General features: G+C 39.1%; 1 protein-coding gene across 1 annotated transcript in view; it reads right to left on the bottom strand.

Annotated features, from left to right (window-relative positions):
• The window catches only part of LOC117392485 (nesprin-1-like), an 89,440-nt gene that overhangs the window by 5,650 nt on the left and 71,638 nt on the right, over positions 1 to 12,152 (bottom strand). Inside the window, exons 60-70 of the mRNA XM_055232405.1 lie at positions 10,962 to 11,126; positions 10,265 to 10,437; positions 9,976 to 10,129; positions 9,632 to 9,775; positions 9,346 to 9,510; positions 8,281 to 8,598; positions 7,479 to 7,634; positions 4,831 to 5,001; positions 1,199 to 1,525; positions 759 to 911; positions 327 to 494 (exon numbers count right to left, since the gene is read on the bottom strand). Coding sequence (XP_055088380.1) covers positions 327 to 494; positions 759 to 911; positions 1,199 to 1,525; positions 4,831 to 5,001; positions 7,479 to 7,634; positions 8,281 to 8,598; positions 9,346 to 9,510; positions 9,632 to 9,775; positions 9,976 to 10,129; positions 10,265 to 10,437; positions 10,962 to 11,126 — 2,094 coding nt within the window. The remainder of the gene's footprint in view (positions 1 to 326; positions 495 to 758; positions 912 to 1,198; positions 1,526 to 4,830; positions 5,002 to 7,478; positions 7,635 to 8,280; positions 8,599 to 9,345; positions 9,511 to 9,631; positions 9,776 to 9,975; positions 10,130 to 10,264; positions 10,438 to 10,961; positions 11,127 to 12,152) is intronic.

The following is a 12,152-nucleotide window of genomic DNA, read 5'->3' as shown; positions in this document are numbered from 1 at the left end:
ATTAATTATTAATATGCAAATTCAAGCTTTAAACTTACAGCTGAAGGACTAGATTTTACAACTGCTGTCTCAGGTGCTGTTACAATATCGATTACCATTTCACACCCCAGCACGATACTGCTAACTTATACAGTGTGTGTGTGTGTGTGTGTGTGTGTATATATATATATATATATATATATATATATATATATATATATATATATATATATATATATATATATATATATATATATATATATATATATATATATATATATATATATATATATATATATATATATATATATATATAACAAAAGTAAAACTTAATATTATCCAGTTACCTTGTGTCTGGCCAATTGTTGCGTGGCTGCCTCCAGGCTTCCTCCCACAGTGGGGTCAGGAGTCACCATCCTGCTTGACATTTGCAAAAGCCAGCGCTCTACTTCCTGGAGTTCATTGTGGTACACTTCCTGCTCCTTCACTTGGACTTCCAGACCCTCCACATGAGCCTGCGGTGCATCATATTTGAAATCAGTGACAAAAGCTCAAATCCTACCAAGGGCATTAAGATTATTTGCAGTTATATCTGAGAATAACTTCAATATTTATGATTAGCTAACTGTGAAGGCGGCAATTATCTATATAATACGAATTGTACTGCAAACAACAAAAACATCTCATCTTAGTTCAAGTTCAGATTTCAGTCTTCTCTTAGTTTTTTAAAATGTGCAATATGTGACAATAAAAAATTTGCATTTTCCCGAATGCCCTACCATAGCGGTGTTACATAGGTCACAGTAGTCCTTCTGCAGCCTGTTCATCTTGTCTCGGACTGAGGGGTAATGGACCAATGCCAACAGAGCATCACCTCTCTCCACCACCGCCCTGACAGATCCATCATGGGACTGGACCACCTGGAGCAGGGCCTGCAGCAAGGAGCAAATGATGAGTAATGATCACTGTTGTGAGTGTTTAATTAAACTAAATTGTTACTTGAACTGCGTGCTGCTTGCGTACAAACTTTCAGGGTTTGGGATTTATAAAGATAAACAACTGAATCCAATTTTGAGCCCATTTTGAACAAATGTGTACTTGAAACCATATCTGATCAACAACTTTGTCATAGCAGCAAATAACCTAAATAAAGGTCGGTCTGTCGGTCTGCCTATCTATCTAAATATTGTGCAGATATTCTAGATTCTAATGGCATTACCTTATACTTCGCCAGCTGAGCTCTCCTCTGGTATAGCTCTGCTTTGGGCTCTACCGGAGTTGCAAGCACCACCCTCGTCTCCACCAGCCATTGGGCCTGGGCCTTGTAGCGGTCCTGAAACTCCTTGGATAGCAGTAAGGCCCGATCCAGGAAACTGTGATCCTGTCTAAGAGCGCTGGACAGCTCCTCTAGCTGGGACAGTCGGGCCTCCACCTCTCCACCCAAATGTTCAGCACCAGCCTCATCCAGGAAGCCAGCTGCCTGCTCTGCTCTCTCTCTCAAGGACTTCAGGTAACTGTGGCCACGTTGGAGTTCAGTCTGAAGGTTCTGGGGAAACAAAAAAGATAAATACATTTCTGAATGAGCAAAAACTGGATGCAATGATCTTCTTCGGTTACAAATTCCTTGGTCAAATGTTGAAAGAAGCAGCAGACATGGAAGGTAACAATATAGTTTAAGTCAAAATTACATTAGCATTTTCTTCGTAAGTGAAATTTCAAGCAAAGGAAACTATGGCAATCATTTTTCCTTTTGTTTAAACCTTGTCATGTTCAGTTTAGAGTGCATAGTGTAAAAACAAGATATTGTCATATTCAGCCATATAATCCCATGTGTTCTTGATACCACATGATCAAGTGAATAACATCATCCTCCTTTCCTTCTTTTTTCAGCTTTTAGGACACCATTGAAAATTGTATGGGTAATTTCTGTCCTTCACCTGCAGTGCTGCCCTATTCACCTTGCGTCTGCCTGGGCATTGTTTGAAGGCTTTGAACCCATCGGGTAGACTCCACCCATCGGGAGGAGGCGTGGAGAGAAGACCGGGGAGGTCACGCATGGAGAAAACCAGGGAGGATAATATGAAAGGAGGACCCAATTATAAAGGCCCTTAACAGGCAGCAGTAGCTACAGGGGTTTCCAGGGCAACCACAACATACCGCAAAGACACAGAGCTCGTCACTCAATGGGACACCATCTAGCTTTCATCATCTGTCTATTATTGTGAGATAGAAGTGTTACACTGTACCAACCCCAGTGCTCCAAATAGTGGTGTTGATAATCTAATATAACAAGGCTTGTTTTCATCTGTGCACGATCGAGTTTGGTGTGAAGCACTTTCATTGGTCTAATAGGAAAACAAGCACCCCGCCTTGTGACCTTATTTAACAACACTCAATATATTCCAATATCACACAGTTTGGGGGGTACATTTTCCTCCCTGCTGCCCTATGGTTCATTATTTCTACTTTATATTGAAACCTGTGAGTTAACTGACACATCAATCACTATTGGCTGGAGAAACACTGCTGTTGGACATAACATAATAAATGCAGAACAGTTGTGTCATTACTCCAATATAGTACAAAGTGGAAACAATGCAGTTTATCAATAATTATACGCTTGGCTTGAATTTACTTACACAGTTCAGCTTTGCAAGTTCTCGCTGAAATAAATTGGATATTGATGAAAACTACAGTAATTTCATCTATAGTAGCTGTTAATGATATAAAGAGAGCAGCCTGGGAAATGCTATAGGGCTCCTAGTACAGTTTTCATTTATTTTCTGCTATAATGTACCATGTCGTGTGTTTATACTCTTGTTTTCCAATATGTCTGACACTACACATAAAGATTTGATATATGAGACTATATTTAGTATCTGTGGGAAGATATTGCTGTGGTCATCCCAAGAGACGTCAACTACTGCTTATATGAAAAATCACATAAAAATCACATCTCCTGTTGATTTAGATATGAAATAACAACAGATGAATAATAGGTATAATTTCAATATAGTGGGATATTTCTTATGCAGGGATAACAACAACAGATATATAACTATTTAACCTCATGGGAAACAATGAATGATTATATATACCAAAAAGCTGTAGGGACTTGGGAAAATGTCCTTGAAAATGAATGAATGTCACAGATATTAGAAAATAAGGAAAGGGCGGAGTAGAGGAATGATTGGATGTGTGGCAACAGTGTGACCTGTTTGTTAAGTAGATCCTCGATTATGAACACAATGTTTGCATGTACTCATTTAGATTTTGTCCTTATCGAAAAATTCAAAATTATGTTGCAACTTTCTGGGGAGAATGTAGTGTAAAAACAATAATAGAAAGTTGATGGCCCTTGACAAAGCAATTTGACTTCTCTTCTTTCTGTCAATGAGTAATCACCCAGACAGACCAAGCAGCACTGGAGGTCTCACTACAGGAGAGTGGGTAAGCGATGGCGTGCTCGTGTGTCATTTTCACAGAGAGGGAAGAACACATGTGGTGACAGCGTGTCTCTGGTCCCTATGCAGACACTGTGCATCGATCCCAGACTTGGATTAGCACAAAGCTTGCACCAGATGATGTACCGCAAAAGTGTGAATGTCTGCAGATTACTGTTTGGAGACTGGGGAAGACCAAAAGCAATGAGGTAAACAAAAGGTTCTCAAACTGTAGGATGAGGACAGTGATGGTACATGGGTTTCTTTTTTAACACGTACACCATTTTGTTCATAAATAGATTTGTCCTAATTTAGATTTTTGTCTTGGTGCAAACTGGTTGACACCTGGCTTAGCTATGGTAAGGTTCCTGTTTTAGCCGCGATTATGCCTCATTTGGGTCTATTATTAAAGATGAAAGAAAGCCAAACACAGATTCTACTAAATAATGTAGCGTAAATGAACCCACAGAGGAGCTATAGGCTTGAAAGATGCTTGTTAGCTAGCACTTTTCATATAAAACAAGTGCTTATAGGAGGCCAGTGTGTGTATGCCTGTGTGAAGTGAAGCGGTAAGGGCACCGTATCAATTACAGTGTCTGTGCCAGCAGGCTCCTGACACTGCCTCTTCTTCATCCTCTGCCTCACTGTGGGCGGTCCCTCCCCGCAACCACGTATCCTCTCAAACCGCACCCGCTTTGTCTTCATAAAGGGGCCGATCGATACGCACACACACTTGATGTGAACTATGCCAAGCAAACGATAGCAGTGATTTTCCTCCCCTCTGCAGGCTGCGCAAGTTTCTCTTCAATGCCCACATAACGAGATGAGAAAAAGACTGCAATGACCATCTTGTCTGCTTTCTGAAATAAAAGGCACTGATTTTGCAGACCCTTGGTTTAGTGCTGGCTCAGTCTTGGTCTAGATGATGTTACAGTATTTGGAAATCTAGTTGTATTTCTTGAAATTATAGAAGTAGACTTTCTTCTGATGCCCATTAAACAAGATAAAAAAAATACTGCAGTGACCATCTTGTCTGCTGCTCTCCAAAATTAAAAGCAAACATTTTGCAGACGCTACAGAAATGCATATTAAACCAGCCAAGCACACCACACCTGCCAAAAGTGTGATGGTACAGGCATAGTTATTTTTGGCAGAAACTAGTTTGGAGTGGGAGTTTTTTCTGGCTTGAATGTTGGATGAGATGCGCACATGTTTTGTGCTCTAAACTTAAATTAAATCAGACTAACATGACATTTCACTTGGGTAATACTAAATGTCTACACTGATTTATGTTGACTATTTTACACAGGAATACTATAGAGATCTCTGCACCTGCAGCTAAATCCAGTCTTACCCGTGGAGCTTAATTAACAAACTAACAGCATGCAAAAGAGAGACAAGTTTATACCTCTAATTTCTTCATCTTTTTCTCCATAGTAATGCGGTCGAAAGGTTCAGAGCTATCAGTTAAAGTTGTGAAGGTTTTTTGAGTTGAGCCAAGCCAGTCAGAAAATGAGATGCAAAGGTTTTCTGCTTCATTGATGCTCTTCAGCTCCTCCTGAAGGTGTTTGATGGTTTCCTGAAAAAGTATGAGAAACAGATAAAAGATAAAACATATAAACAAGCCCCATTCACTAGAGACAAAAGTCGTCCAACTCCTGAAGCAGTAATTGACACTAGTCATAGTGGCATAGTGTTGGCATTGTTGTACTCCAGATTCTGTTTGATTGATTCTCTTTTATATGCAAGTCTTTTTTATGAAACAAATAAACCATTGGCTTATGACTTCTTGTAACAGAATCATATGATGAATTTAATACCACTGGTTGCAAATAAATACAAATTTAAACCGTATATGAACCAGTGCCCGTGATTTGTGACGGAATTAGCAATATACTAAAACATCTCTCATATTGTAAATAGTGGTTTACAGTTCAAAGTACCTTGGCTTAAAACAACACTCAACATTATTAACAAAGCTATACGCAGGGGGATATCCAGGAAATAACTCTATTCCTCCTCCTTTTAACACAGTCTACGGTGGCCACAAAGGACCAAAAAGCTCTGTGATCACCCATCACAGCAGAAAATATCCAGTTTCTCTTGCCCTGCCTTTCATCTGCTGAATGTCAATAGATACTGCTACAAGGACAAGAGAGGATTTTTTTGTTCATGTTTTTGACGCTTTATCCACTTGACTGGGCTTTTAGAGTCAATAACATGTGGATGAGGTGGGTTTTCATGTAGATTTTGACACATTATTCAGTCTAGTTGCAAATCCTGTGGTGAGAAACTCCAATTAGCTGGAAATGCTGAGTGAACACCTTTTGAAGACTAGACAGAGTAGAGGTAACAGCTCCTCACCTCGCACACATATGGTCCCCACTTCACACAGCATAATTACATGCATCTACTGAGTTAGAAATATGGTGTTGTCAAACAGAAAACCAGGAAGAAGATCTGGATTATACCTAGTTTAGTTCTGGTAAGGTGATGTTGTATTGGTTTAGTTTAGATTACATTCAGTTGTAGCCCTCATTTTGTAAATATTTTTTCTGGTTTGTTTCAACTTCCTCATTATTCAGTTCTGTAGTTTGAATCGCCATATATTTTTATTTTTTGTTACTGCTAGATTTAGCCTCATGAAGTTTGCCTGGCCAGCCATGACCACATACTTTTACAATACTTTACAAAGAAGTTTGGGTCTAGAACCATGTATCGTCTCCATGATTTCCAGTGGTCGTGACTGACAAGAGGATTCATCAATTAGCAAACGAACAAAGCAGCTTGATGCAGAATCAACAAGCAAAGCACTAAATTCTATCTAACTGTATGTAAGTAAACGAAGTTAGTACATTTTATTTTGAATGTTACAAGGATATAAGTGGTAAGGTCTTCAGCATTTGGGAGACATGTACTACAAATAAGTGTCTGTGATTGGAGCATTGATGATTGTTTGACGCACTTTATGGTCGGGTTCCAGATCTTTCTGCATTTCAACAGGGAAGGAGGGACTTGCTAACTAGGAAATCATGAAGAAGCACTTGAAGACTTGAAGTGAAAGTTTAAGAATTATAGATGAGATTGGGGTGTAGGTTTAACACCAGAGTGAGTGAGGGGAAAGTGAGGAGTGGTTATTGAAGGTGTAAAAATCAGTGTAGCGATGGTAAAGCTTTTCCACTTGTGGTGCTGGGTGTGAGATTGCCTTCTGTAGCGTTTAATTATAGCCTCAGCCCCAGTCCACAGGAGCCCCATTGATTTCCCTTTAGTCCCCCCCAGAGGAGCAGGCAAATACTGCGTCTAGATCTCAGTACAGAGAACAACACAGACAAAGTCTCAGAGCTATTTCAATGGGGCGTTAGACAAACAAGCCCAAACTCTCCGAGGAGGCAAGTCAATGGTGAGACAACTTAACCAAGAGAAGAGCCCACAGGGGCAAACAACAGGAACGCACTTCACAGATATATAGAAGATAATGCACCAGTGAGGAGTTATTTACATGTTATATATTATTTTGTGGAATAAAGACATGAGTAAAATAGAAAACTAGATTTAATCAACCTATTGTTGAATACTTCAGTAATAAATATTTTCACACATCGGAAATTTCATTGGAAAGTGATTCGATTTACTAGTTCTGTAATATCCTTTGGGTAAAATATAACCAATTTTACAAATTTTTTACCAACAGATGAGATCACAAGCATTTGAGATACTAGAGCAGTGGTTGAGTAAAAACATTCTTGGTCGATATGTCCTGTGTATCAATTAATCGACTAAAGGGGGGGGGGGGGGGCTTTCAAAATGATTAGGATCTTAATCAATGTACACAGAGACGTAGGAGTAAACAAATTCTTCATAAGAAAAAAGACAGATTAAACTGTCCAGTCACTTCCCAAACTTCAGTGAACTCACTCCATGCTTTCTACTTTCTGTTGTGGTCCATACAAATCCTTACATTCACAATGAAGTCAATAGTGTCTTAGTCCTATGAGATACCATTATATTTTTCTTAATATTATAAGTCAAAGCTTTCATTTCTGAGCAGCGCCTCACCTGTATGTTGAGCAGCAGGGAGTGGTAGCGGGTCGTTAGCTGTGTGGCAGTAACACTGACCCGACTGCTGATGTAGGTCTCCTCTAAAACCTGCTGGGCCAGCGGAGAGAGCCTGTCTACCTCCTCTTGTCGAGTTAACGCTGCCTCTAGACACCCCTGCTCACAAGGGACACCAGACATGTATACATTAGCATAATAAGCCCACATTATTCATGATGTAATTGTCAGTTGACTTTAAGGAGTCATAGGGTTAGATATGTAAACAAATATGAAAAAACAGGAGGGGTAAAAAAACACATTTTGAAAACAATGTGATAGTCAGTACAGTGTGTGTGCTGTCTATAAATCTGCCTGAGAATAATGCAGACTGTCTGACACTGTGACACTGACAGGAAGAGACTGGGAAGGGAGGAGGCCCATAGGAACATTCTCAGTCCCCCACTGTTCCACTTTGAACACACACGGGGCCTCAATGGCATGTATAAATACAGAAATATGTGATGTCACACCATGGCGAATTCATGAAGTTCAAGAAGATATTTATAGCTTCAGATACATTTTACAAACACCAGGAAAAAAATCTATGGATGTTATGTTTTTTTTTCAAATTCAAAAAGTACTTTAGGAGGATAAAAAGCATGAAATCACATTTGGAATATTATGTACAATCTATTTAGACGCCGAATAAATGCTTGTTGAGTATACTTAAATAAATACAATAAATGCAAAGGGGACATTCAGTAAATCATCAGACTCCAACATGTTTCTTTGAACATACAGTATTGTGTCTAGTTTTCCTCACCTGCAGTTTCTTGAGCTGATCCTCCTTGGTTGCCCTGTCAGACCTGGGATGCCTCCGTCTGTTTGCCATCTTCTCCATCTCCTCCAACCAATGGGCCAGACTCAGGAACTTCTGCCCCATTTGCCTCACTCTGCCCAGGGTCGCTTTGAGCTGACTCTGGGTCTCCTCCAGTCGGACCTGGTAGACTCCCCACTCCCTCTGAGCCGTGTCCAGGGCCCGGTCCTCAATCTGCGGGACACCCCATGGAATAACCCGCGCTCGGCTGGTCAGAACAGAGGATAGCAAAGACTGCCCCTTTGAACAACGCTCCTGCAGGGTCTGCGAAAAAAAAGAAGACAACAAAGAATGGATCAAAGCAGTTTTTAATGGCTGGACTTCACTGATGTTTGAGCCAAAGCTGAAATTAATATGGACTGATGCCATTTAGTCATTTCTTTCCATTTGGATTTTCTATTGTGAGGTCAAAATACCAGATTGCATGCCTCAAAAAGTGTCAACAGAAGATTAAACTTTATTAATCACTTAGTAGAGGAAATTACTGACAGTTCATTTGTAGATTTGGCAAATGTTTTTAAACCAAGTGCTCAGTTGAAAAACAATTTAATTAGATTGAACAGATTTATAAATCTAAATTTAACTTCAGGCCTATGAGACATTGTCATCATATTTGTTTTAGACTTTTATTATTATACACTACCAGCCAAAAGTTTGGATACACCATCACATCCAATGTTTTTTTTTCTTTATTTTTACTACTTTCTACATTTCATAAACACAGAAGACATCAAACATATGAAGTAAGATATACAGGGCTATGTAGCAAGGAAATAACTACAAAATATCTTTACATTATATATTCAAATCCTCAAAGTAGCCACCCTTTGCTTTGTTGAAAAAGATTTAAGCTATTTAATTTATTTTCTGTCCTACATAATTTAATATATCTTGCTTCATATATTTCACGTATTCAAGGTATATCTAAAATACACTGGTAGAGTACATCATACATTTAATTATTTATAAGCTGTTGCTTTGGGGGTTTTTTGTTTGTTTTTTTTGCATTACCTGTAGCTGCTGCAGTGTGCTCTCGAGAGTATCCACACTTCCTTCTGGATGGGACAGAGTTGCTAAAGTTGCCTGCTCCTGCTCCAGCCAGTCCTCAAACACATGCAGGGCTCTCTGATACTCCTGATGCACCAACACCAGCCCTTTGGCCTTGCTCACTGCATTCTGAAAAATAATACATAAATATACAGTACTTGCTATATTTAAAAAAAAAAAAAAAGATGGGTTTATTTTGTTTTTATTGCTTTGAAAATATAAGAACATTCAGTAAATTATGGTTACGTACTTTGGCTTTTTCCGTGAGGCTGTTGTATTGTGATTGTAGCTGCTGGACCTCCAGATGAGTATTATAGTGTTCGGGCATATTGGATCCCTTTGTAGCAATGGTTTCCAAAGGACTGCTGTGACTCAGTACTTCCTCATAGAGTAGCTAGATGATTGAAAGTTATTAAGACAAAGTTAAATAACAAATATGTGTGAAATATTTGTAGTGTCAAAATAGTACTACTGTCGGTGTGTGTATGCTTTTACGGACACAGTTAGACACAGTTTAGTTTTAGCCAATGACATAGATGACATCTCAAACTACTTTGCTTCATCCAACATTAAGACTTATTTTATTGGTAGTACCTTGGTCTTGCCCAGGTTGGCAGTCTTGTCCCTCATTTCTGAATACTGTCTGTCAGCGCAGTTGAGTGTCTCTTCCACTCTGTCCATCCACTGCACAAACTGACCCACATCCTCTTGATAACTAGTCCACTGTGACAGAGCGCCTTCTAGCTGACTGTTGGTTCAAGAAAAAAACACATGTAACACACCAAATCTAGTTGTCCCTGTAACCTTTTCCCCAGGTAAATATATGAACTGGAAACAGATACTTCCTGGTTTTCTTTCATCAATCAATTAATTGACATCCAACCTTTTGCACTGGATGGAGGCAGAAAGCAGAGAATCCCAGGAGTCCTTGAGGTCCTGGATCTGTTTGCGAATGACTGGTACCCCCTCAGCTGAAGTATTTCTTTGGACCGCCTCTCCTCGTGTTAGCAGCATCTTTAGTTGGATCTCCCTTTCTTGACGAGCAGCCAGCAGTGCCTGCAGACAAAGACCAAAAAAAAAACAAAAAACAATTCTTCAATGAGGAATCTCCTCTCAGCAAACAAAGAGAACAAACACAGAAGAAAAACAATGCATGCTGTTATGTGTCTAGATCCTTGGATCTCACACTGTGGTGATCACTGCTGATGCTTCTAGTAAGACTCTATTCGGAGTCTGGCTTATTGTGGACATTATGTCCTAGAGAACTTGGGTCTTGTTTTAGTACTAACTGGGCTTGAGTTTATTCACATTTTTTATCTGATTTAGACATGCTTTTTTGATCAAATTATATATTGAAAAACACACATTCCAATTGTAACTTGGAACTGGTGGTGTTACCTATTTGTCCCCATGGAGGTGGTTTAATGCCCTACTGTGGAATATTCCAGACAAAGTAATAAAATCTCCAAGGAGACTGAAAAAATTACATAGTGTTTAGAGTCAGTGAGATTAGGTTATTAATTGTATTTATGATGTATGTTCTTTATGTATTATAAAACAATAAATGTACTTGCACTTACTTCAAGCTGAAGCATTCGCTCCTCCAGTACACTCTTGTCTGTGGTGGGAGAGAGGCAGGAGCTGAGGACGCTCTGAGCCTCACTCACCCAGTCTTGGAGCTCCTTTAGGCCCTGAGAGAAAAGGCGGTGCTCCCCAACGATCCGCTCAATCCTGGAGGCTTTATCCTTTAGGAATAGGAGAAACGTATAAAAAAAAAATACAAAAGAGACAGAATACAGAACACATGATCTGGGTTTGAAAACCAAGTAACTTTTTATAAATGTTTGTGTATTTTGTCTTTGCAACTTGAAATCATATTTATCCAAAATGTAAACAACCACACCCAAAAAGCGACACTGTCAGAATGTCTGTGGTGAGATTCTGAATAACTAAGAAAGTATTAATAGAGTTGTAGTAATTGTAATTGTAGTAACTGTAAAACAGTCTGATAGTTAAAACTAGTTTGCTGTGTCTCCATATTTGAGCTGTCAATTTTTCATTTCCTTTTTTGCTGGAGGACATCTCTAGGGATTTTCCTGTCTCTAGACCGGAATAACATGCATTGTTTAGAGTCAGCCCTCACATAACTTCCAAGGAATTGTCTTTTCTAGCAAAACCAACAAAAAAAAATAACTGTCTACAAGAGATGATTTTAAACGATTTTGCTTTAGAAAGAAATTACTCTGCACAGAAAGAAGCACAAGACATAGCCCTTCTAGGAGTGAACAGACAAAGTAAATAAACCTCATTAATCACTTTATCAGTCTTCTCCCATTGTCCCATACTGAATAGAAAAGTGCTTGTGTGGTCAGTGCAGGGTTGCTATAAGTTGGTTTGAATTAATCACTACATGTGGGGCCAATCTAATGAGAACTTCAGAAAGGTCAGATTTTCCTGCTCTGACACAGCTCTGGCATTTCCAACATGATTCTCGAAGTAAAGGTAAAACCACAGAGTTCTGACTTTAATATTGAAGACCTTCTGGAGAGGAACACAGTGTATCAATAAAATTACTGCAGAAGCTGACACTTGTGTTTTATAACCTTAAGGCAAAGTGGCATGACTAATCTGTTTTGAATAATGTTAAACAAGAGACAGCGTAACACTACTAAAGGGTACACAGCCTCCTCTAAGACAGAAATTAATCACCTTAGACATATACTTTGCACGTTAACTTGATTGATTCATTTTCTTCAGCTCACTATGAGGAC

Source organism: Periophthalmus magnuspinnatus, chromosome 24, assembly GCF_009829125.3.
Source record: "Periophthalmus magnuspinnatus isolate fPerMag1 chromosome 24, fPerMag1.2.pri, whole genome shotgun sequence".
Lineage (NCBI taxonomy): Eukaryota > Metazoa > Chordata > Actinopteri > Gobiiformes > Gobiidae > Periophthalmus > Periophthalmus magnuspinnatus.
The sequence above is the reverse complement of the archived record's forward strand: the minus strand, read 5'-3'. Positions and strand labels throughout refer to the sequence as shown.